Source organism: Rhineura floridana, chromosome 2 (genome assembly GCF_030035675.1).
Source record: "Rhineura floridana isolate rRhiFlo1 chromosome 2, rRhiFlo1.hap2, whole genome shotgun sequence".
Taxonomy (NCBI): domain Eukaryota; kingdom Metazoa; phylum Chordata; class Lepidosauria; order Squamata; family Rhineuridae; genus Rhineura; species Rhineura floridana.
This window is the reverse complement of record NC_084481.1, coordinates 225,650,277-225,676,447: the sequence shown is the minus strand read 5'-3', so window position 1 is coordinate 225,676,447 and position 26,171 is coordinate 225,650,277. Positions and strand designations below refer to the sequence as shown.

The following is a 26,171-nucleotide window of genomic DNA, read 5'->3' as shown; positions in this document are numbered from 1 at the left end:
GCCACCTGGGGATAGGGAGTGTGGACTAGGCAAGAGTGTTATTTGGGAAGAGTCCCAAGGGCCAGATAAGAAGGCACGAAGGGCCTGAGACTCCCCACCCTTAACAGACAGCTTTGCTTTTCCTTGTCGGAGGGGGGCGGGCACAGGTCTTTGGAAGACCTGTTTTCAAATGCCCTTCAAATACTATTCTCACCGCTGTTCGAAGCAGACAAAATCTGATGCCAATAAACAACACTAAAATTTCAGCAAAGACCTTGTGGGTGGGCATTAAAAATGGAACATTCTTTGAGCGGATGAATTAATGCCTTATGTCGAGGAAGCAATGTGTCTTCATTTAGAAAGAAGAATCCTTAATTCGGCATATTATTTACTCTCCGTCCGCCTCATGTGTCAAGCTTAACATCTGTAGCCTTATAAAGAATGCCTAAATAATAGGCTTTATTAAAAAGCCTTTGTGTTTGGGTCTGACTGCTGGTTTTTTGTGCGCGTGTGTGATAATCTTTCAGCTGTTGTTAGTTTTTTGTTATTAATTCCAGTTTTAAATATCAGTATGAGGCAAGCTTCATCAGACTATAAAATTACCATGTTTATGCTGTACTCTCCCACAAACAACCTGCATGTTTCGCTTATGTCTGTTGACAGATCTAGAGAATTACTGGATTTTATATTTTAAAAAAGGGGGGAACCAGCCATTGGCCCAGTTTGCATGTAACACTAAAGCACAACTTAGCATGAATGAGCAAATGTGAAGGTTCCCAGAGCAAAGTTTATGGCTTCTCAGAGCTTGGAAGATTACTTTAAAAAAGTAATAAATTACCGTTACAATTACATGGCCCAAAAAAGTAGTAATTACCATTGCAATTGCAATAGCTCTGAAAGTAACTGATTACTTTGCTTTTTCTCAAAAGTAATCACTACAATTACATTTCAGTTACTTTTTTAAAAAAACGCCTACAAGGTGCTGGCCTTGGCTGCTGCACATCTAAGTAGCCTAAAATAACATTAAAAATAAACACACATACAGAGGTAGTAGAATAATTATTTTTATCCATAAGATAGCAATGGTGGTCTCTCTGCTGGTAAGGGAGGTGGGGAGGGAGGCAGAGGCCACTACTCAGATCTTTGCATGTCAAACCAAGCACAACCCCAACCCCAACCCCCAGCCAGCAAGCATAATCACTTAACCACCTCCCGGACCCTGCCCTGCCACCAACTAAGGAACACTCATCCAAGCAAACATTTCCCCTGAGATGCAAACAAGTGAAAATACCGCAAATGCAGCACAGTAGCCAGAGAGTGTGGTGGAGGCCACTTTGTGTGCCAAGTGCAAACACAGTATTCACACACACACGTCATCTTTCACCTTTATCTCCATTCTGCTGCTGCCTCCTTCTCCTCCTTTATCCATGTTCTTGCCCTCCAGCTCCTTTTTCCCTCCACTCCATTCTTCACCACCACCATCCATTTTTTTAAACAGTTTTTTCCTCCACTCCACCTTGTCTGACTCTCCACCTCCTCCCTCGTCTCCTCCTACCCACCCACAGAGCACGAGGGAAGAACGACGCTGCACAGAAGCCCAGTTTGAGGCACATGATTTTCATCCACAAATCAGAGGAACAGAAGACTTTCCTTGCTCCCCCGCAAGGAATGCCCAAAAGTAATGCTAGAAACATTACAATTACTCCACAAAAGTAATAAAATTACTCCTAGCTTCTATTACAATCAAAGTGTAAAGGAATTATCCACTCGTTCCTCAAAACAATTATTTAATTTTGAGAATTGTATTATTTTATTGAGGTATTATGTTCTATTGATGTATTGTTATGTTCATTTTCTTTTGTAAGCCGCCCTGAGGGCCTTTTGGCCATAAGGCGGGGTATAAATTTAATAAATAAATAAATAAATAAAAGTAATGAAGTACAAGTAATTCTTTACTTGTAACGAATTACTTCCAAGCTCTGTGGCTTCTATGCTCTTCCCCTGGTCCTGCTGTTGCCATGGGATAGGGGGCTAAGCCATGGTTGGCTTAGTGTTATGACCACAACCGGGCTCAAAACAAACATGGTTTGTCTGGAGAGGCCCTCCCTTAGCATGTGCGGGGCCCGGGACAAAAGCATAGTTGGGGGCCCCCCACATTCTTTCTCTCTCTATATATCCTTTCCTCCAGGCAGCGGCGGAGGCTTTGTATTTCGGTTGCTAGGAGCTTGCAGCTGCAGCTCCCTTTTTTGCAGCCTTTGTTGGCGGCGGCGGCAGCTTTGTATTTTTCGGCTGCGGCTCCCTTTTTTGCAACCTTTGTTGTAGACTCGCTTAGCGTTTCTCACTGCAAGGTTTTCTCCTTCCCGGCTCGCTACTGTGGCTGTCAGGAGACCGCCGCTGCGCCTCTTCCTCCCGGCTCATTTCTACGCTCCCCTCAGCTTGCGACTGCGGCCGTGAGGAGGATGAGATGGCTGTTTTTATATGCAGATTGCCAAGCACGTCCCCCCCAAAGTGCAGGGCCCGGGGCAACTGCCCCACTTCCCAGTGCCCAGGGGCGGCTCTGTGTCTGGACTGAGACAACCCATGAGCCTGGGGATCAGATGTAATGCTAAGCCAAACCATGGCTTAGCCCTGGATGGCACAGCAGTAGCAGGGCAGGGGGAAGAGCACAATGGCTGCAATCTTTGCTCCAGGGAAATCATAGAATCATAGAATAGTAGAGTTGGAAGGGGCCTCTAAGGCCATCAATTCCAACCCCCGGCTCAATGCACGAATCCATTTAAAGCGTTCCCAACAGATGGCTATCCAGCTGCCTCTTGAATGCCTCTAGTGTTGGACAGCCCACTACCTCTCTAGGTAATTGGTTCCATTGTCGTATGGCTCTAACAGTTAGGAAGTTTTTCCTGATGTTCAGTTGAAATCTGGCTTCCTGCAACTTGAGCCCACTATTCTGCGTCCTGCACTCTGGGATGATCGAGAAGAAATCCCGGCCCTCCTCTATGTGGCAACGTTTCATGTACTTGAAGAGTGCTATCATATCTCCAAGTCACTTGTTTGTGCCAAGCTATGGTTTTAGCTTAGCATTACTGTATATGTGAACCAGATCAGCATCCCAAGGTGCAACCTGAAACCTGCACAGCACCCAGGAGATCCTAATCCATTAAGTCTGCTACCTTTTCCCACAGACCCTCTTAAGCTTGATATCAATGCAGACTTTGAGGCAGGGGTGAGGATCCTTTAGCCCTCCAGATGCTGCTGGACTTGAAAGGCTGCTCGCTATTTTGTGCCATTTTGGTTGGCCTACTGTGGATTTTGCAGGCTTCATGTGTTCCATTTCTAAGACCCGCTGATTTCAATGTGAGAGAATGAGCTTAATTAGAAGTGCTCTGACATTCGGTTGTGATCGACATTAGGAATGTAACAAACTACAGCAACAGCAATCAAACAGTCCTGGATAAAATCAGGTTGAGATGGCTTACCTCATCCACATTCTCAAAGGCATTGATGATGTCATAAGGTAAACATGACAAAAGATCTATCACGAACCAGGTTTTCAGGTAGTTCATCCTGATGAGTTTGGGATCGGAGATGACCTCTCCACCAGGTCCAACGAAGGTCGTGTGAAAATTCAGTACTATGTCCACCAGAAAAATAACATCTACCACACTATCCAGAACCAACCATGCAATGTTGTTCTGCTTTGTTTTGAAGGACACGTTGTAAGGAACCATGATGGCTGTGTAGAAGGTGAGAATTAAGATGACCCAGTCCCAGGTGGTCTTGAAAGCGCAGTAGTGTAAAATTATATGCGGGGGAGTCTTTGGGGCTTCTTGTTTGTATTGTGGAAGAATATCCGAACCCAGCTGGAGAACCTTAAAGCAAAAGAGGTGCTTTGATTATTGCTTGTTACATAGTGATCTCCCACAGAACCAATTCAAGGAAAGACATTAGCTCAGCAGCAGAGCAGCTGCTTTGCATGCAGAAGGTTTCAGGTGCAATCCCGGGCATCTCCAATGGGAGACTTCCTGCCTGAAACCCTGGAGAGCTGCTGCCAGTCAGAGAAGACAACACTGAGCAAGATGGACCAATGGTCGGGCTTTGTTTAAGGCAATTTCCTCTCTTCTTAATGGGTTGAAGGAAAATGATTTATTTTGAAAAGGTGGTATCCAATGTCAGTCATACCCAAAGAAGACCCATGGAAATTAATGGGCATGACTAACTTAGGCCCACTAATTTCAATGGGTCTACTCTGTGCAGAAGTTAATCATTGTTATGTTGATCCTGTTTCTAAGTTTCAGCCTGTCATACTCCCAGTAATGTCTTTGGGACCACAATGGTGACAGAGGATGGTGATGAACTGTGTGCTATAGAAGATGGAGATGAACTGATGAGTGTAATAAGTGTGCATGTCATGGATAGGGAACCTGTGGCCTTCCAGATGCTGCTGGACTACAGCTCCCATCCTCCCTGACCATTGGCCATGCTGGCTGGGGTTGATAGGAGATGGAGTCCAGCAACATCTGGAAAAGCTCCTTTAATTGGGGTACAGAAGTCCATCATCTCCCATCATATGGCAACTTAGTTTGTAGCTAACTCTAAGCATGTGTAACTGAAACACTTGCATATTCTTTTCTCCCCACTTCCTCCACCTCCACCTCGCTACCCTTCCTTTCTCATTTTCCCTGAGCTTGTTTTTAGATTGGGTCTAGGACAGCCTTTCCCATCCTTTGGGCCTTCAGATGTTGCTGGATTACAACTCCCATCAGACCCAGCCAGCATTGCCAATGGTCAGGAATGATGGGAACTGTAGTCCAGCAACATCTGGGGACAGAAAGGTTGGGAAAAGCTGGTCTAGGATATCAAAAAGGCCGACTCCTCCTTACCAGCCTGCCCAGTGTCGTGGCTCCAGACCAGGACTCCCCAGAGGCAGAGTGCTCTGCCAGCTGCAGCTCTGAGGAGGAGATGGATCCACTCCCTGGTCTGCCCCATGGGGGCCATGGACACCAGAGCTTCTCCTGAGAACTAAGGAGACACCCCTGCCTCTGGACTCTGATGGCTGGTCCAGAGATTCCTTGGGGTTCAAGAGAGCTTCAAAGAGAGATCCCCACAGCTGAAAACTCTATTACCCCGCAAGAAGCTTCAGCACCTTTAACTAGCCAGGAGGTGGGGCTTCCAGTGCTACAGAACTCAGTCAGTTGCTCCAGCACCTCACTAAAGCAACTTGGATGTTTGGCCTCAGCAGCAGCAGCAGCACTGTCCATGGTCACACCTTGGGCTTCCTCCAAGGTACCTTTGCAACCAGGAACTTCTGGCCTTCCCTTGTTTCGCCCTTCACCTCTCTTAAATGGTGAGCATCCCTATAGATCACAACACCAGCAGCCTCTGGTGGTCCGGTCCTTTTCTGAGCCCAGCCTACATTGCAAGCACAGTTGATTGTGACAAAAAGTCATTTATCTGTTTACTTGGTATATTTAATTAGCTGCCCATAACAAGAGTTCTGTGACTGCACCCAACCTGCACAATACCTTGCCCACAACGTTTGGATGCCTCCTCTTTCAGTATCTTCTTCCAGTCAATAAAGACTTGTTTTTTAAAAAAATTGAACAGATTTTTGCCCTCCTGGGCAGATAATGTTTTATTTTAAGCTGCTGTGCCTACCTCCCTTGTTTTGCTTGACACTGTGATTTTTATGCTGATGGTGTGGTTCCAATTGCTGTAAGCCACCCTGAGTGATGTGTATGTGTTAGAAGGGCCACAACTGAGAGCCAGGGTGTGCAGAAAGTCCCAGGGTCAGTCCCAACATCTCCAAGTAGGGCCAGAAATGCCCCCTGCCTGATACCATAGAAAGCCCCTGCCAGGCTGTGTACTGAGCTTGATGGTCTGACTCAGTACAAGGCAGCGTCCTATGTTCCTATGTAGAAGAAGAAGATGTTCTCATCCAAATAAATAAAGTGTAAGACCTTTGGGACCAGGGATCTTTCATTAAATACTCTGTAAAGAGCTCTGCATGCAAATGATACTGTGTAATAATTTATAATGTAATCATTTTTTGTTGTTGTTATGTGCCTTCAAGTCAATTATGACTTATGGCGACCCTATGAATCAGTGGCCTCCAAGAGCATCTGTCATGAACCACCCTGTTCAGATCTTGTAAGTTCAGGTCTGTGGCTTCCTTTATGGAATCAATCCATCTCTTGTTTGGCCTTCCTCTTTTTCTACTCGCTTCTGTTTTTCCCAGCATTATTATCTTTTCTAATGAATCAGGTCTTCTCATTATGTGTCCAAAGTTTGATAATCTCAGTTTCATCATTTTAGCTTCAAGGGACAGTTCTGGCTTAATTTGTTCTAACACCCAATTATTGGCCTTTTTTGCAGTCCATGGTATGCGCAAAGCTCTCCTCCCACACCACATTTCAAATGCGTTGATTTTTCTCTTATCAGCTTTTTTCACTGTCCAACTTTCACATCCATAGAGATCACCAATACCATGGTCTGAATGATCCTGACTTTAGTGTTCAGTGATACAGCATTGCGTTTGAGGACCTTTCCTAGTTCTCTCATGGCGGCACTCCCCAGTCCTAGCTTTCTTCTGATTTCTTGACTTAATAATAATAATTAATAATAAAAAATATTTATTTCATTCTTGCCCTATTGCTCAACTGCCTTGCCTCACTCCAGCTATCCTATTGCCACAGGCTAGGGTAGCAGCCATCATTTTCAAGAGTAAACAAAGTTTGCTCTTCCTCTTGCTCTCTGTATTCCATCTGAATATTATTTATTTTGTATCCCGCCCTTCCTCCCAGCAGGAGCCCAGGGCAGCAAACAAAGCACTAAAACACTTTAAAACCTCATAAAAACAGATCTTAAAATACATTAAAACAAAACAGCTTTAAAAACATTTTTTTAAAATCAATTTTAAAAAAGGATTAAAAACATTATTGAAAAACATATTAAACAATTCTGACAGATGCAGACTGGGTAGGTCTCAACTTAAAAATCTTGTTGAAAAAGAAAAGTCTTCAAACGGCACTGAAAAGATAGCAGAGATGGCACCTGCCTAATATTCAAAGGGAGAGAATTCCACAGAGTAGGTCCCACCACACTAAACGTCCATTTCCTGTATTGTGCAGAACGAACCTCCTGATAAGATGGTATCTGCAGGAGGCCCTCACCTGCAGAGCGCAGTGATCGTCAGTTAAAAACATTTTTGTTTCTTCAAGCTTTTAATGTTAACATTTAAATTGTTATAACTATTGTATTATTGATTTTCTTAATTTTATCTTTTTAATTGTATATTGTTTTGTATTAGACATTGTCTTATTTGTTCGCCGCTCTGAATTCTAAGAACTAGGATGGGATATAAAATGTTTAAATAAATAAATAAATAAAAATATATAAGGGATAAGACAGTCTTTCAGGTATCCTGGTCCCGAGCTGTATAGGGCTTTGTACACCAAAACTAGAACCTTGAAATATGATCTTTTCCTCCTGGTGAGGAATAGTGGATCAGCAGCTTATACTTGAAACTTAGGAGGACAGGAATCTGCCTGATCCTGAGTCAGCCTGTTTGTCCATCTAGCTTTCCAGCAGCTCTCTAGGATTTCAGGCAGGAGTTTTTCTTGGCCTTACCTGGAGATGCCGGGGATTGAACCTGGGACCTTCTGCCTGCAAAGCGTATGCCCTACAATTGAGCAATGGCTCTTTGGCTTGTGGTTCTTGCTATCTGCAATGGTTCTTCTCCCCCAGACCCACACACACCTTTTCAGATCAGAAGAGGACAGCATTTGTTTGACACTTACTTCAGCTAGCCGTGAGTGTTTATGGACCACCTCGGCTTTGTTCATGGGCGTTAGCTGCTGCAGAACGCTCCGGCTGTTCGTCAAAGCTCGCGTCAACCGAGCAAACTTTGTCCAGCCTACAAACAGGAAAGGAAAGGTTATGAACTTCATTGCTTGTCAATTACTGTCAGTTATCTCATTAGTCAGAAGGCAGTGGATGTTCTAACCACAATTCTTTCTTCCTGACTATCTTCCCCTGCCCACACCCTGGAATTTACATAAATCTAGCATTATTTGCAAGGCTTTGGAAAGCTGGCTCAGGATAATGAAGGTTGACAGTTACTTGATACCTGCAGAACAATTCATAGAATGGACCCAACTCTGAAACGTTTAGAGAGTGAATCCTAGGATGATGGCTTCCATCAGTCCTTTTGGCCAACAAATGTGAACCGGACTTGAGTCAAAGTAGCAAAGTTCTTTTTTCTTAACAGTTTTAAATCTTACCAAGCTGCTGTAGGGGTTAGAGAAACCTAAAGGAGAAATAAAATTAGGGTAAGCATGCTAGGAGTTGCTAGACAACTGAAACCAAGCTGTCTCCTTCCTGAGGCTGGAGGGCAGAAGGAGCAAAACCTTCTCAACCCTATCAGGTCAGCATCTGGGACACCTATCTAAGGCATCCAATAGATGGCCCAGCCACCCTAAGACTAGATTTGATGCTTGTGGAGTCTGAAATGGAAGATCTTTAAATAGTACATATGTAGCCCCTTCAAAAAAAAAATCATCCTTCCAGTAGGGTTGGGGAACCTCAGTTCCAGTGGCCAAATGTGGCCCCCAGGCCCCTCTAACCAGTTCTCAGGACACTCTCCAGACCACTCTCTTCACCCTCCTTGGTTGTTTTTGCCAGCTTGGAATGGTTGCTTGAACAGTAATAACTGCCTGTTACTTGCCTGCTGAATGGAGCCGCATCTGTTGCTCCACCCACTTTTGCTTTTGGCTCCACCCACTCTGGCATGCGGCCCCTGGAAAGTTTCCATGAGAGAATGTGGCCCTCAGGCAGAAAAAATGCTCCCATCCCTTGATTGCAGGAAGAGGGTGGTTGCCACATTGAACAATATTTGATATGCCACCTATGACTCCTAAATTTGTCTGCATTATCTCAGCTTAGTCAGCTATTTTGAATTTTTCACGGCAGATGGTCAGTCAGTCACAACGTATTCCCAGAAGTTTAGGTCATTAATCTGCATAGTGATCAGATTAAAGCTTTCAATATTTTAGCTCCTCTTTGTTCTCAAAATTATAAGAGCATGCTTTTGCTTGACCCTTTCTCTTTGGTCATTCAGCATATTCAGTGCTTATTGAATACAAAACAGCCCTAAAAATGTAAAAACCTTGGGCTGGGTGACAGGTCTTTTGTATCTTTAAAAGTTGTGTAGGGGGGAGGGAGAATTCCACCTTGTGGTCTTTCCCATTACAGGGTTGCAATAACACCTGCACTTGGCTGACTTTCTCTTCTCCTAAAGATACAGGATCAGTCTCAGGGATTGAACCTGGCAACCCTATTTACAAGTGAGAATACACTGGAACATTTTGTTGCAGCTTCCACTTCTTTCCGTCCTAGTCTGCAAAGATATCCCCCAAGAAAAGGTGATAGTGCCTGGCTATTTTCAAATAGGCAGCCCACAGGCCACTCTAAGACAATAAAGCCTCTCTGGTCCACCAACCTTTCTGAAGGAAGGGCCATAGCTCTTTGGCAGAGCATCTGCTTTGCATGCAGAAGTCCCCAGGTTCAAACCCCAGCATCTCCAGGTGGGGCTCGGAATGTTCCCTGCCTGAAACTCCGGAGAGACCCTGCCAGTCAGTGTTGACAATACTGAGCTAGATGGACCAAGAGTCTGATTCAATATAAAGTGGCTTTCTATGTTCCTATGCAACCTACAGCCCTTTCCTTCCCCTTCCATTGACATTGACTCTGAAGAAGAAAAAAACCATCCTTTCTCATATTTTTTATATGGCACATTTGATTTATATGCTGGAGCGTGTGCCATCATCCACTGATTTCAGCGGCTTTACTATTGAGTAGGATTAAATTGGATACAACTCAATGGGATTTACACCAGAGTAGACACACTTAGGAGTGCATCGACTTGCTTCCTCTAACCAATGAAATTGAGTAAAACAGGAATGGGGAGCCTGTGGCTCTCCAGATGCTATTGGAGCCCACTCCCATCAGACCAGCCTGCATGGCCAATGATCAAGGGCAATGAGTTGCAGTCTGGCAACAACTGGAGGGCCACAGGTTCCCCATCCCTGGGGTAAAGGTTGCAGCTCTATTTAGGGAGGTTACATCAGCCTTTCCCAACCAGTGTGCCTCCAGATGTTGTTGGACCACAATTCCCATCTTTCCTTACAATTGGCAATGCTGGCTGAGGCTGATGGGAATTGTGGTCCAACAACATCTGGAGGCACACTGGTTGGGAAAGGCTGGGTTACATTTTGCACACCTGGTAGGCTTGAGCTGGGCTGATGGAGCTCACCATCCATCTCACCACCTCAATTTATAGCAACTGCTAAGCCCCAAGGCTCTTTAGCAGTGGTGGACTGCTGAGGTGGTTAACTTCTTCAAGCAGAAAAGGGGCATTTCCTTGACATTCGCTTAATGTTTGAGCTACTCGGACACATTCATCAGGGCCATTTGTACTGAGATGCTCAGGACACAGCATTGATTTGGTACCACTGTGAGACGACTCAAGCAAGTGCAGAAGCATGGAATCATCCTAGCCTTGGGGGGAGGGAAATATAACTCTTTTTCCCCCTGCAGACAGGAGCCTGTACTGTTCATTTGCCCACACCTTCAAATCAATGAGCCATTCTGGTAATGACTTCTTGTGCAGTGGCTTGGCAGGACACTGAGGAAAAGACTGTACTTCCAGCCTTCTCACTCATTTAGGCTAATGAAAGCAAAATACTGTCGCTTGCCAAAAATCAATAGAGCAGTTTTGTAATTTTGTCCTCCTGGCTCCCAGTCCTAAACATAAAGCATGCCTTTCCATGGGTTTCTCCTCTGATTATCCTGATTATGGAGTATTCCAGGGCCAGGAAACTGGAGAGGCCCTGATCCAGAATAATGAAAATCAATCTGACTATCTGTCATTGTCTTTAATAGCTGAAGGTTCCACTAGCCGTCTGTTGTTGAATAATATGTCGCTGCCTCCAAAAACAACCTCCTCTGTAGACTGCGAACAGAGGCCCATTCATTTTATCACATAATATTAACATTCCATTAACATTGTTAGCTCCTGATTTGTTCCTCAGTCCATTTCATGGTGTTGTTTCTGTCCTTTAAAGCTATAGAGCAGGGTTGGGGAAGCTCGGGCCTACAGACAGAATGCGGCCCTCCAGGCCTCTCTATTTGGCCCTCGGGACTCTCTCCAGCCTATACCCCTCACTGACACTCCTTTGCATCCTCTAGTGTTTTTTGCCTAGCTGAAATGCTTCCTTGAACTCTGATACTGAATCTTGCTTGCCTGAATGGAAGAGCGAGTGTGAGTGTGAGTGTGTGTGCAAACTAGCCTACTACAAAATTTACATTTGTAACTATTCTATTTTTCTGTTCTATTCCATTTATTTATATATCGCATTTTCCACAAATACATATGTGCTCAAAGCAGTTCACACAACCAGTGAACAGTATGATACTGTAGCACAACAATATATAATAAAAAGTATTATTGCTACAACACTAAAAAAAAAGTTAATATACACTCCACCCACTTTTACCTCTGCCTCCCTCACCACTGTCATGTGGCCCCCAGAAAGTAACATGACCCTCAGACTGAAAAACCGCCCCTGCCCTAAAAGATTTGGGACCTGGATATTTGAAGGACCATCTCTTCCTATGTGCAGTTGTTCTAACAATGCGATCACTGGGGAAAACTTTGCTCCATGTCGGTCCATCTGGGTGGAATGCAGAAGGTGGGTATGCAGGAACGGTGCCCCATATTGTGACGTTCCTTGACCCATGAGATCCACATTACTACTTTGTTGGGTGTGTGCAGGCATCAGGTCAAGACAATACTCTTTAGATGCGCATTTTATAAGAATACTCATAGAATAGATTCATATAATTGGGTAATGTCTTGTAGGCCAACTAGTCCAAATCCTTGCTTGATGCTGGAAATTCAAAGTGAGACCATCCCCAACTGATGCCTCTCCAGCCCCAGGACCAAGAACTCCATTCAGGGACAGCTCATTTCCCTCCCAGGGAATTCCATTGGCAAACTGATCTTACCACCTAAAAGCATTTAACCAAAATCTATCCTCCTGTAAGTTACCCCCATTAGATCTAGTCCCTGTCATATGGAGAAACACAGAACAAGTCTTTGACCTTTTCTACAGGACAGCCCTTCAGGTGTTTGAAAACAGTTTGATTTACTTTATTTTAGTTTGGAAGCTGTTCATTTAGTATTATGGTACAGTTGGTATTTGAGGGGAGGGCTATAATTGTTTGGTTATTTTCTGATACGTTGCTTGTTGATGGCTGTGAAAATTCCATTTTCTTTTATAAATTATTAGTATTAGTACACCCCAAAGCACACAATTAAAAACATTCTAAAACACAGTTAAAAGTATTATAAAACAGTTAAAAATCTTCTAAAACATAGTTAAAAATGTTCTGTCATCAGTGATTTTCAGGTAAACTCATATCCTGTGATCACAAACATTCCACATCCATCTGTCTCCATCAGCTGCTGCTAACAAAGGATATGGAGCAATGAATAGCATGACATTAGGTGACAGGAACAGTCACCAGGGACTCCAGCAGCTAGCCTCACATGCAGTCTGTCCCAACCAGTGTGCCTCCAGATGTTGTTGGACTACAACTCCCATCAGCCTCAGCCAGCATTGCCAATGGTCAGGAGAGATGGGGATTATGGTGCGACAACATCTGGAGGCACACTGGTTGGGAAAGGCTGCCTTAGAGAAAAGGGTGCCTTCTAGGTTGTAATTCCAGCCTAAAGAGAGCCAGCTGACTCTACAAGCCAACAGGGACACCACCAAACTACAAGCCATCTTATCAGTCGGTGCAACGTTCCCCTATGAGTAGTAACAGCAGAGTCCTGGTGCCTCATCACAGTACCTGACTCACTGAGGATAAGGCTATCAATGGTTACTAGCCATTATGACTAAGTTCATCCTCCACTGTTGGAGGTAGTACACCTCTGAATGCCAGTTGTTGGGAATCCCAAGTAGGGAGAGTTGCTGTTGTGCTCAGGTCCTGTTTGCAGGCCTCTCCTAGTCAGCTGATTGGCCGTTGAGAGAACAGAGTACTGGGCTAGATTAGCCTTTGTCCAGAACCAGCAGGACTATTCTTACGCTCATAAGGGGATTAAAGGAATTGTGGAGGATAAGGCTATCAATGGTGAGTAGCCATGGTGGCTATGCTCTGTGCTGCAATAATTGTCTTGGGTTACTATTTTAGCTGCTCTTTGCATTCCCTTTTTTGTATTTTTGAAATATGTATATTGAATTATTTTTCGTAAGATATTTAATTGGTTCATAGGTGGTATTAATTGTCGTATTATCTTCTTTATGGTGAAGTGCCTCTGGTGGATTATCAAGGGTTAAAGTAAATTGTTAAGCAAATCCAGGTGAGGTATGTCATGTGCCCAGTGGCTAGAGGAGTAAATTCTACCACTGTGCCACATCTCCAGGCCCAGCAGTGACTATAACAACTTGGATGATACGGCATTGAAATGATGTGGATGCATAAAGTTGGTGAAATCCTTGTTACTGTTTTTAGAAATATGCCAACAGGAGGAAATGGTATGTAGCAAAGACAAAACCTTTGCTTCATTAATTATTGTTATTAATGCATTTTATTAAATTCTAATTTTAAAATATTTTTTATGCAGAGGTTTTGACATTTCAAACTGCTAATGTATCAGCCCTTATCAATGAGAGTAATATATAAGGTTAAATGGATTTACAGTATGCTCTTCCAACAATCAGCCATTTGGTTTTTTAAAAAAATCCAGAGACACTCACCATTAGTAATTAACGTCTCAACCTATTTTTATATTTTGCCCTTTGCAGTGTGTGCATAGTAAGTCAGAAGGCCACTGTAGAAGGATCTTTGTCAAAACGCATTTGGCTGAACTTTGCTTTTGCATCTCATCTTGCATTAACATTGATTTATTACAGCTGCAGAATTTTATGGCATTTATATTCTGGTTTTTGTATTTTACCGTATATGGGCATTGATTCAATACAACATGCAGAATTCTAGCAGTGATTTTATGTCGGTTTAGCTATATGTGTGCATTAAATGTTTATATTTTATTTTGTGTTTCACATGTGCACCTTAACTGATAATTGTGGCTACATTCTGCCAGTATGCTTCTGAATTCCAGTTGCTAGAAATTGCAGGAGGGGAGAGTGCTTTTGTGCTCAGGTCCTGCTTTTCAGGATCCAGCAGGCTCTACTTTAGTTCATCTGCCTATCCACAAGCCAGACCCCAGCTGGACCCCCTCCGCAGCAGAAGACCAAGTCCTGATATTGGATCTCTCCGTGTTTTTCCATATGAGAGGCTGCCAAGTTGATTGCATCAGTGGCATTGGGAGAGGCAGAGCTTGGAAAAGTCGCTTTTTTGAACTACAACTCCCATCAGCCCAATCCAGTGGCCATGCTGGCTGGGGCTGATGGGAGTTGTAGTTCAAAAAAGTGACTTTTCCAAGCTCTGATGGGGATGTTTGAACTTTTTCCATTTTCTCAATCTAAATTTCCCTCCCAAGCTGCCCTTGGGTATCTGTATCACCCTCTTCTGTGTGGCTAATAGCAAACTAATGGGGGGTTATTTAGATCAGGGAAACAACAAATGCAGGACTAGAGATATCCTGGGTTCGACTCCGTTTCTCTGATCAAATTCAGCACACACACACAAAAAGTCTGGAGATCTGATCGTGGACCTCGAACATGACGTGTCATTTGGCCCTGGGGAAGAAGAGCAGGATGCAAATATGCAAGTAAAGCAAGCAAGCAAAGGGTTTGTGTTTTTGCTTTTGACATCAAACTGTCTCTTTCTGGCTCATAAATCAAACCAAATGCTTTCTAGTGACGTTCAGCATTAACAAGATTGGACACTGGGAAACCTGCTCTGAGCAAAGGGGAAGCAGAACTGCCAACAAGAGGAATAGCAATCTGGCCTAGTATGGAAGTGGATTTCACTCACTTTTAAGGGACATGGCTTGAAGGTTGTATGTGTGTGTCAGAGAGAGAGAGAGATTCTGGGGTAGACATACCTGCTCTGAACAAACATATTCCAAAAAATTGTTCCCAGTGGGATTTACTTCCAAGCAAGTTAGAAGTGGGCTCTGAAGGCAGAAATGGAAATGGAGAGGATCTTTCCACGTTCCAGGAGACGAAGATTTTGGCACTGGGCTGGTGCTGCAGTGCTTGTGATGTCTCAAAGATGGACAGTCATTATCAGCTGAGAAAGGATGGGATTTTATTTATTTATTTATTATTTTATTTCTATCCTGCCCTTCCTCCCAGCAGGAGCCCAGGACAGCATTTGGGGGGGCACCATAGTTTAATAGTTCAGCACATTTTTGTGTGCAGAAGGTTTCAGGTTCAGTCCCCAGCATATCCAGTTGAAAGAATCTGGCATCCGTGCAAGACGTCTGCCTCTACGTTGGAGAGCCCCGCAGTCAGAGAACAATGGGATTAGCCAATGTGGTACTCCCCAGATGTGGTTGGACTACAACTCGCATAATCCCTGTGCATTGGTCATGCAGGCTGTGGATTCAGCAGCATTTCTGGAGCTGTGGTGGCCCTCTGTGACCTATATAACTAGACAGGCACATAAGAACATAAGAACATAAGAAGAAGAGCCTGCTAGATCAGGCCAGTGGCCCATCTAGTCCAGCATCCTGTTCTCACAGTGGCCAACCAGGTGCCTGGGGGAAGCCCGCAAGCAGGACCCGAGTGCAAGAACACTCTCCCCTCCTGAGGCTTCCGGCAACTGGTTTTCAGAAGCATGCTGCCTCTGACTAGGGTGGCACAGCCCAGCCATCACGGCTAGTAGCCATTGATAGCCCCGTCCTCCATGAATTTGTCTAATCTTCTTTTAAAGCCATCCAAGCTGGTGGCCATTACTGCATCTTGTGGGAGCAAATTCCATAGTTTAACTATGCGCTGAGTAAAGAAGTACTTCCTTTTGTCTGTCCTGAATCTTCCAACATTCAGCTTCTTTGAATGTCCATGAGTTCTAGTATTATGAGAGAGGGAGAAGAACTTTTCTCTATCCACTTTCTCAATGCCATGCATAATTTTATACACTTCTATCATGTCTCCTCTGACCCGCCTTTTCTCTAAACTAAAAAGCCCCAAATGCTGCAACCTTTCCTCGTAAGGGAGTCGCTCCATCCCCTTGATCATTCTGGTTGCCCTCTTCTGAACCTTTTCCAACTCTATAATATCCTTTTTGAGATGAGGCGACCAGAACTGTACACAGTATTCCAAATGCGGCCGCACCATAGATTTATACAACGGCATTATGATATCGGCTGTTTTATTTTCAATACCTTTCCTAATGATCGCTAGCATGGAATTTGCCTTTTTCACAGCTGCCGCACACTGGGTCGACATTTTCATCGTGCTGTCCACTACAACCCCGAGGTCTCTCTCCTGGTCGGTCACCGCCAGTTCAGACCCCATGAGCGTATATGTGAAATTAAGATTTTTTGCTCCAATATGCATAATTTTACACTTGTTTATATTGAATTGCATTTGCCATTTTTCTGCCCATTCACTCAGTTTGGAGAGATCTTTTTGGAGCTCTTCACAATCCCTTTTTGTTTTAACAACCCTGAACAATTTAGTGTTGTCAGCAAACTTGGCCACTTCACTGCTCACTCCTAATTCTAGGTCATTAATGAACAAGTTGAAAAGTACAGGTCCCAATACCGATCCTTGAGGGACTCCACTTTCTACAGCCTTCCATTGGGAGTACTGTCCGTTTATTCCTACTCTCTGCTTTCTGCTTCTTAACCAATTCCTTATCCACAAGAGGACCTCTTCCATGACTGCTAAGCTTCCTCAGAAGTCTTTGGTGAGGTACCTTGTCAAACGCTTTTTGAAAGTCTAAGTACACTATGTCCACTGGATCACCTCTATCTATATGCTTGTTGACACTCTCAAAGAATTCTAATAGGTTACTGAGACAGGACTTTCCCTTGCAGAAGCCATGCTGGCTGTGCTTCAGCAAGGCTTGTTCTTCTATGTGCTTAGTTAATCTAGCTTTAATAATACTTTCTACCAGTTTTCCAGGGACAGAAGTTAAGCTAACTGGCCTGTAATTTCTGGGATCCCCTCTGGATCCCTTTTTGAAGATTGGCGTTACATTTGCCACTTTCCAGTCCTCAGGCACGGAGGAGGACCCGAGGGACAAGTTACATATTTTAGTTAGCAGATCAGCAATTTCACATTTGAGTTCTTTGAGAACTCTCGGGTGGATGCCATCCGGGCCCGGTGATTTGTCAGTTTTTATATTGTCCATTAAGCCTAGAACTTCCTCTCTCGTTACCACTATTATACATGGATGGATAGTCTCCAGGAGATCTGATGATGATGAATTTTGAAATTGTTTTTGGATTTCCCAATATATTATGAAGGTAGTAATGAAATTATGAAATTATAAACACCTTCCATTGGATGAATTATTAAGATGTTTAATTATTTGTTTTTAACTGTTTTATTGATAATTTTAATTTTTTTGTAAACTGCTTAAGAGCAGTGTTTTTCAGCCTTGGGTCCCCAGATGTTGTTGGACTACAACTCCCATGATCCTCTGACCAGTGGCTAAGCTGGCTGGGGATGATGGGAGCTGTGGTCCAAGAACATCTGGGGACCCAAGGCTGAAGAACAGTGGATTGGAGGTCTTTACCTTCAAGTAGTATGTAAATTTTGTTGAATAAAATTAAATAAAAAATAATTTCGCAACACAGTTCTCCAATCAAACAATGTACAAAAATGCATGTATAAGGGGAAAGTATGCTTAAAATGCATTCCTGTTGTTATGTGCCTTCATGTCAATTAAAACTTATGGCGACCCTATGAATCAGTGACCTCCGATAGAATCTGTTGTAAACCACCCTGTTCAGATCCTGTAAGTTCAGGTTAAAATGCATAAATTAGTGAAAATAACATACAAAAATGCATTATATTATGGGAAATGTTTTGCACAAATATGTGTATTAGTCACAACTGCATACAAAAATGTGCTTGTTAGGATAAATTTACCGTAAGATGTTGAAGAATATTTGTGAGGATTTTTTTAAAACAAAATTTGTGAATTGCTAACAAAATATAGACAACTGAATTTGAGACTGGAAAAATGAGAAACGGAGAAAACCAAAACTGACAGATCCTATTATCGCTACCCTGGACTGGACATTGCTAGGCCAAACGGGCAAAAGAGTCTGAGCTGGTATGAAAGAGTTTCTTATATTGTGATTTCCCAAATTGTTATCAGGCATGTCTTCACCAGGAAGGTGCGGGCTACGGCTTCTGTTTTTGTTTTTTTCCCGGAAGCAGACCAGTGAAAATTGTGATGCTGTCCTCAAGGCTGACTCAGGAACAGGGCTTCCATCTGGCTGCATTATTATCAGCAGGTTTTCTTTGCCGAAAAGGCTGCCGTGAGTAGTTCTTCCCTTAATAAAACATTAGCGTAGCTCTATTGGGTTGCAATTAACCTCTTTACCATGGATTGTCTCAACTTTGAAAGTGAAGGAAATAATGAAGGCATTTCAATCAATGTGCCAGAGTGGCATTCGAGATCTTAATCGGTAACAAAAATGCTTAGGTTAACAACAGCGCTCAGGGTGGAAGGACCGTGGGAGCATAATTACAGCCATTTGCAGACTGATCCTTGCCCACACAAGTGTAAGCAACACCATCGGACAGTGAGAGGGCCACTGCACTTGTCTTGCAAGTCCACCATGCAATGATTCACATAAACCCATGCATGCAGGTACAAACAATGCTAGAGGCAAACTCAGAAGAGGGACAGCTATTTCCAGAGCCAGAAAGTGTGAAAATCTTATATACATAGTGCTTTTTTAGTTAAAAAAAAAAAGATGTGCCGGTACTCATACCTTGATAAAAGTGCTATGGGTGCCGGCACAAAATGGTTGACATGACCAGCAAAAAAGAGGAGCCAGTACTCTGTACTGGTGAGTAAGGAGCACTGTCCAGGGATGGGCAAGAATTTAGCTGAATTCAGATTTAGTACCAAATTTTTCAATGGTCATCATATCCTCCATCTTTGCATAGAGAGGCTGTTTGTTCCAAAATCCAGTCGCTTTCCCCTGACACCAGATTTTCCCCCTCATATATTACCTCGAATATATTATTTTATTGATTTTACTCACAGCACAACAGTACAGCGCACGCTCTCTCTGTGCCACCCCACCCTCCACTCAAATAATCCAAGCTCCAAGTGGGGATGAAGCTAGCCAAACCTACAATAGCAGAGGAGGATGAGGATGCAGAGGCTCTTTTCTTTCAAAATAGCAATAATTCATTTCAAAATATTGAATGTTTCTTTCAAAATATCAATATTAATATTTTTAAAGGAAAAAAACCATTTAGACTGGTGAAGGGAATGAATAGCAGACAAAGAACGAACTCGAATCGATATTGCCTGTTAGGTCAACTGAATGCTTTAGAAGCCACACCGGCCAACGGATCCCAACTCTAGTGCTATCGCCAAAAAAATCCCACTTATACATATAGGAACATAGGAAGCTGCCTTATACCAAATCAGACCATTGGTCCATCTAGCTCAGTATTGTCTGCATTGGCTGGCAGTAGCTCTCCAGGATTTCTTTTCCCAGGACTACCGGGAGATGTCAGGGATTGAACCTGGGACCTTCTGCATGCAAAGCAGATGCTCTACCACTGATCTACGGCCTTTCCCGTAAATATCAGCCAGCAAGACTGGCCATTAAAAAAATGTAAGCCAGCTATGGGGAACCTGTGATCCTTCAACTGACGTCATCCCTGACCATTAGCCATGCTGGCTCAGATAAATGGGAGTTGGAAGCCAATATCATCTGAAGGAGCAGGGCTTCCACCTCCCTTATCTATGCAAACCATTCATCACCTTGGACTCTGCCACATGAGACTGCAGATGGACAATATTAGAATGCTCCTACTTGGGTGGGAGTCCTTCATACAGAAAACTAGGATGATCAGCTGATCGGTGGCACCTGCAAGCCTTATGCAAAGGGCTAAGGCAAGATAGTCCCTTGGAAATCAACAGATGGTTGGATCTTCAGAAGCTCCTTTCAAAATGCTTTGAAAGGAGCTTCTGAAGACCCCTGTGGTTAAAAAAAGGCCACCTGACATCATTTGGACATCAGGTGATCAACAGGTGGGCAGCTCCACCCACCTGCCACTTTTGCCCCACAAGGGGTGAAGGAGATAGCAACTGGCCAGTTTCTGTTCCCCACCCCTGCTTTAATGGCAAAGAAACAGGTTGGAACCCATAGTGTCAGGGCCAGTTCTAAAGGGTGGCCAGGCTAAGCACCGGCCTGAGGGCCCTGGAGTTACAGGAGCCCCTGAGGGGCCCCTGAGGGGCCCTCTGCTCCCCTTCCACGATCTGCACCCCCCACACCCCCACTTACCTGTCAGCTGGTTTTTTAGCATTGCCCTTAATGAAGATGGCGGCCGCAGCTTCCCTAAGGTACTGAAGCCGCTGCCACCATCTTAGTTGATGGCAGAGATGTGCATGCATAGCACGCACGTGTGCCATCAACAAAGATGGCGGTGGAGGCTTCATTCCCCTTAGGGGAAATGCGGCCGCCATCTTCATGAAGGGCAGTGGTAAAGACTAGACAGGTAGGGGTGCCATGGGGGGCGTGGGGGGCAGTGTGTGTGCGCACCACCCACCCACCCACCGGGGGGCCAGGGCAAGCTGATGCCCATGGGCCCCTGCATGCCTGGAGCCGGCCCTGCCTAGTGTACACATTGATTCCATCCTGCTTCCAGAGAGGAAGAGGAAAAGACTTGTTTCAGCTGATGCCTTTCCTTGAGCCAAATTCCACTGGAGGAAGAATATGAAAAATTTTTTTTTAATGATGGAAGGCCTGTCAGCCGGCAGAATGTAAAAAGTACTTAATTCTCCACTGGGTCCTAATCATCTATGTAAGAAGACAAACAGGAAACATTTGCAACCTCACTTCACAGGCACTGAAATTCTATAGGATGCCAACTCATCAAAAACACAAAACAGGCCTTTCAGGATCTTTTCCCCGTTCAATTTTTAGACTTGTCATGATTCTGCTGCTAAATGTTTTAAGCATGCTATGCCTGTGTTTTAAAACATGTTTGTGTTCTTTTTCAGTGATCCTACAAGCATGAATTATGTAAATAATAGCGTGATATATTTTATCTTTTCTAATTTTTATAAAAAAGAGAGGGGAGAAAGTCACAAAAAACAATGTCTTCAACAGTAATATATTGATCTTTTTATACCCTATGCTGTCATGTATGGATTTCAAAGATATAAACATTTCCAAAGCTCACAGGAGAAGCATAATAATAAATAATAATAATAATTTAATAATAAATGCAAATTATTGCTTTGTTTTGCATGCACATAAGCACTGCCTCTGAAACAGATAGTGTGTATTGTGCTGAATTAGGGCATTGATCCAGGGTCATACTATTTGTAAACTCATTGTCCTGGATGGTGGTGGATGGTGGCTCCATGTCAGTGGGGCAGTGGAATCCGCTCCAGATTTAGTCCAAACTTTCAAGGAGCTGTACAAGGGTCTGAAGCACCTTGGACAGCTCAATGAAAGTTTGGACTAAACCTTCAAGTGGATTCCACTGCCCCACTGACATGGAACCATAAGCCACCACTGGTCCTGGGTGTGGATCCTTATGTAACCAGAATAGCACCATCCAAATGCAAGAACAGAGGATGGAACCCATGGCCCTTCAGGTGTTGTTGAAGAACAACTCCCATGATGGCTTTGGCTGATGGAAGCTTGGATCAATAAGGATGGATTGGCAGACTCAGGGAAAGACACCAACTTTCCAGAAATACAAAACAAAAAATTGGGGGGGAGGGGAGACCTAAGGACTGAAGAAGCCTAAAAACCACTCTGTGTGGAGGACTGAGAATGCTGACAAGACTGTTGTGATGGGGGGGGGCAATGTACCTTGGAAATCCAGGATTGGTGGGGAAGTGAATGGAGCATCCCAAAAAAGGACATGGCTAGCTGGCTTGAACAGGAGTCTTGAACAGGAGTATTCCATACTGCACCATTTTGTTGCAGTTCCCACATGAATTATGTAGTACAGGGGTTCCCAACATGGTACCCATGAGCACAAGTATGCCTGCCAGTAAATATCCACTATGCTAAAGACACTGTTTGCTGTTCCTGCTCAGTTTGTGTTTGCAAACCTGCACTGCCCTGCATATGTCCACATTTCAATGGATGCCAGGACTGGACATCCACTCTTCCCTCTTTTCTGAATAGAGGAGAGGTGCAGAGAGCTTCTCTATGAGAGTGCAAAGTGGTGGCTGACATGGATGCCATTTTTCCATTTAGGGGGCATACCCACCCCATTTCTGGGTCCTGTCTCTTTTTCTGCTCTTTCAGTTGTGGCAACCATTTTGTGTTATCCCACACTCCCATGGCAACCATTTTGTGTTATGCCACTCCCCCACGGCAGCCATTTTATTTGTTATTTTATTTATTACATTTCTATCCCACCCTTCCTCACCGAATGAGCCCAGGGAAGCAAACAAAAAGACTAAAAGCACTTTAAAACATCTTAAAAATAAAAGTCTTTAAAATGTATTCAAATAAAACATCTTAAAAACATATTTAAAGTTCAACTTTAAAAACATCTTTAAAAGCAATTCCAGCACAGACATAGACTGGTCTAAGGTCTCTACTTAAAAAGCTTGTTGAAAGATGAAGGTCTTCAGTAGGCGCTGAAAAGATGACAGAGATGGCTCCCGTCTAATATTTAAGGGGAGGGAATTCTAAAGGGTCGGTGCCACTACACTAAAGGTCCACTTCCTATGTTGTGTGGAACAGACCTCCTGATAAGATGATATCTGCAGGAGGCCGTCACCTGCAGAGCGCAGTGATTGACTGGGTATATAAGGGGTAAAACAGTATTTCAGGCATCCTTGTTCCAAACTGCGTAGGGCTTTGTACACCAAAACTAAAGCCTTGAACCTGGCCCAGTAGCTAATGGGCAGCTAGTGCAATTCTTTCAGCAGTGGGGTTACATGTTGGCAATACCCTGCCCCAGTGATCAGTCACGCCGCCTCATTTTGCACCAGCTGCAGCTTCTGGACCAACCTCAAGGACAGCCTCACATAGAGCTTATTGCAGTAATCCAGCCTGGAGGTTACCAGTACACGGACAATAGTGGTCAGGGGCTATCCCAGTCCAGAAACAACTGCAGCTGTCTTATCAGCTGAAGCTGGTAAAAGGCACTCCTAGCCACTGAGGTCACCTGGGCCTCCAGCAACAAAGATGGATCCAGGACTTGAGACTGGAGCCCACAGCACTTCAAAATTCCAGATGTGCCCATTGGCCCCAAAAGGTTGGTGACCCCTGACCTACTATGACTGGCAGTGGCTCTTCAGGGGGGTCATGCCCTGCTTAGGAACTTCTTGTAAGCATTTGACTGGCCACTGGTGGAAGCAGGATGCTCATCTTGATAGACCTTTGGCAGAAAAGTCTGGAGTAGAGGTGGATGTGCCCAGGGGTGCTGGGGGTGGGAACTATGTGCAGGACCCTTCTCATACACACAGACTGTTAGCCCACAGACATTCAGGTGAACAGCCGGAGTCCATTCACATGTTCAGGTACAAGTGATTAAGCACTGAGTAATAAAGTGATGAAATCCAGTGATGTCTATAGTCACATCCAAACCATACATTTAAAGCACACCTGATGCACATTTAAAGCACATGGCTCCCCACAAAGTATCCTGGGAACAGTAGTTTATCCCCTCACAGAGCTACAATTCCCAGTACCCATAACAAACTACAGTTCCCAGGATTCTTTGGGGGAAGGCTTGTGCTGTAATTGTACATTAAATATAAGGTTGTAGCTGGGACCTATGTTTCTGTGTGTGTTCACTGGAGTATCTGGAATTGTTTCATTTCTTCTATATATAGATTTATTTATGTATTTATTTATTTGATTTATACCACCTGTCCTCCCAGCAGGAGCCCAGAGCAGCAAACAAAAGCACTAAAAACACTTTAAAAAATCGTACAAACAGACTTTAAAATACATTAAAACAAAACATCTTTAAAAACATTTTTAAAAAGCTCTGAAGACATCTTAAAAAAGGTTAAAAACATACTTTTTTAAAAAAAAAGTTGAAAAAACATATTAAAAAGCAATTCCAACACAGACGCAGACTGGGATAAGGTCTTAACTTAAAAGGTTTGTTGAAAGAGGAAGGTCTTCAATAGGTGCCGAAAAGATAACAGAGATTGGGCCTGTCTAATATTTAAGGGTAGGGAATTCCACAGGGTAGGTGCAGCCACACTAGATAAACTGCTTATTTTCTCTTTTCTCTGGCATTAACTTCTTTTTCAGACTGAAGCAATGCATTGATTAATGTTTCTCTTGGCTCACAGCAAAATATATAGCAAATTACTTAGTCTCCATAGAAAAGAGATGAAGGCTGCAATCTTATGCTCACTTACATGGTAAGTCCCACTGAATTCAATGGGCCTTACTTCTGAGTGGACATGTAAAGGATTGCACTTTAAGATAATATGCTTTTATAGGTCCTGTGAAGCTTCAAGAATGTCATGCCCCATTTTTTTTTCATTTTGTTTGCATTACAGGGAGAGAAAATTATATTAGGAACAGTTTTTGGGATATCAGGAAGGAACCCTAACTTGGGTGTTTAAAATGAGCTCCATTGTTCCATAATTTACTCATGAGTCATGGATTTGCTAGGTTTAAAAATCTACTTTGAATGTGGTGTGTGCGTGCATGTGTTTTTCACCTTTTTGCAAATTGTATTTCCAAATAACAAAACACCGAAATTAATTTACATCAGGGAAGGTCAGAGTACTAACTGTTTCTTTGTTCAAGTAGGAAACTCTCAGTGAGGAACCAGTTGACAGATACAGAGAGAAAGCTAGTTCTTCCAAGATATATCATGGGTACCTTGTTATGTAAAACATTGTTTGAACTGCTGGCAAGATTTGGTATATGTTATATAGAAACAGAGACCTTTCTGTACATCAGGGGTGCTGCCCATCCAGCACACAGCCTCACTTCCCTGTGGATTCTCCGTGCACCAATTGGATTTTCAAACCAACTTCCCATTGGCTCCAGTCAGGGCTAGTGCCAAAGGGTGGCCAGGTAGGGCACTGGCCAAGGGCCCCTCCTTAAGGTGGGAGAGTAGCACTCCTGTTCTGCGATCTGCAGCAGCATTGGCTCCCGACCCTGCTGTGGATCGCAGAGAGGGCGCTCCCAGGCACCACCACCCCAATACAGTCAGTACGCATGCCCCACCTACCTCTCCCATCCCTGTGAATGATATGCATGCTGTGCATGCACACCTGCCTTCAAACAAGATGAAGGCAGGGGCTTCCCTAAGGGGCTGCCACTGCTGCCACCATCTTGGTTGATGGGAACCATGCTCGTATAGCGCACATGTCACTCACAGGGACAGTAGAGGTAGGTGGGATGCACTGGCAGGCTTATTAGCCCTGTGCCGCCTGTATGGGGAGGTTGGGCTACGGTGCCACAGGCCCAGGGCAGGTTGATGGCCAGGGCCCCAGTCATGCCTGGCGCCGGCCCTGGCTCCGATGGAAATTTTCAAATCTAATTGCCATTTTGGGGCAGTCACAGCTGGCAAGGTAAGAATTAACCTTTCCCTTTCTGTGCGCTGCAACACACCCACCCACAACAGGGTCCCACGTGGCAATTAAACATGAAAATAGCCTTCCACTGGAGTCAATGAAATGATGTTTTCAAGTCTAATTGCCACTCAGAGGCGTTCTGAGAGAGAATTGCAGCTGGGGAGGGAAGGGTTGTTAATGATGATGATGATGTTATTCATTTTATTTCCCACCCTTCACCAGCAGGTCCCAGGGTGGGTTACAACAGTTTAAAATCCAGTATTTAAAACAATTAAAGCAAATCACAATCACAACCAGCAAAAATCCCCCCATGCACGACAATTAGGCTTGAAAAATATTCCGATTAGCTCCCATTGCTACTTTAGGGGGGGTACACTTTTTATGGAGATTGCAGCTGGAGAGGGAAGGGTAACCCCCCTCCTGGAGACACAGTCACCCCCTCCAGCAATTAGTCTTGAAAAAAAGCTAAAAATAGTTTTTAAAGACTTATT

General features: G+C 43.9%; 1 protein-coding gene across 2 annotated transcripts in view; it reads right to left on the bottom strand.

Annotated features, from left to right (window-relative positions):
- The window catches only part of KCNH5 (potassium voltage-gated channel subfamily H member 5), a 282,255-nt gene that overhangs the window by 214,114 nt on the left and 41,970 nt on the right, over window positions 1-26,171 (bottom strand). For both annotated transcript variants that reach the window (XM_061613287.1, XM_061613288.1), the window contains exons 5-6: window positions 7,776-7,891; window positions 3,456-3,848 (exon numbers count right to left, since the gene is read on the bottom strand). In XM_061613287.1, coding sequence (XP_061469271.1) covers window positions 3,456-3,848; window positions 7,776-7,891 — 509 coding nt within the window. The remainder of the gene's footprint in view (window positions 1-3,455; window positions 3,849-7,775; window positions 7,892-26,171) is intronic.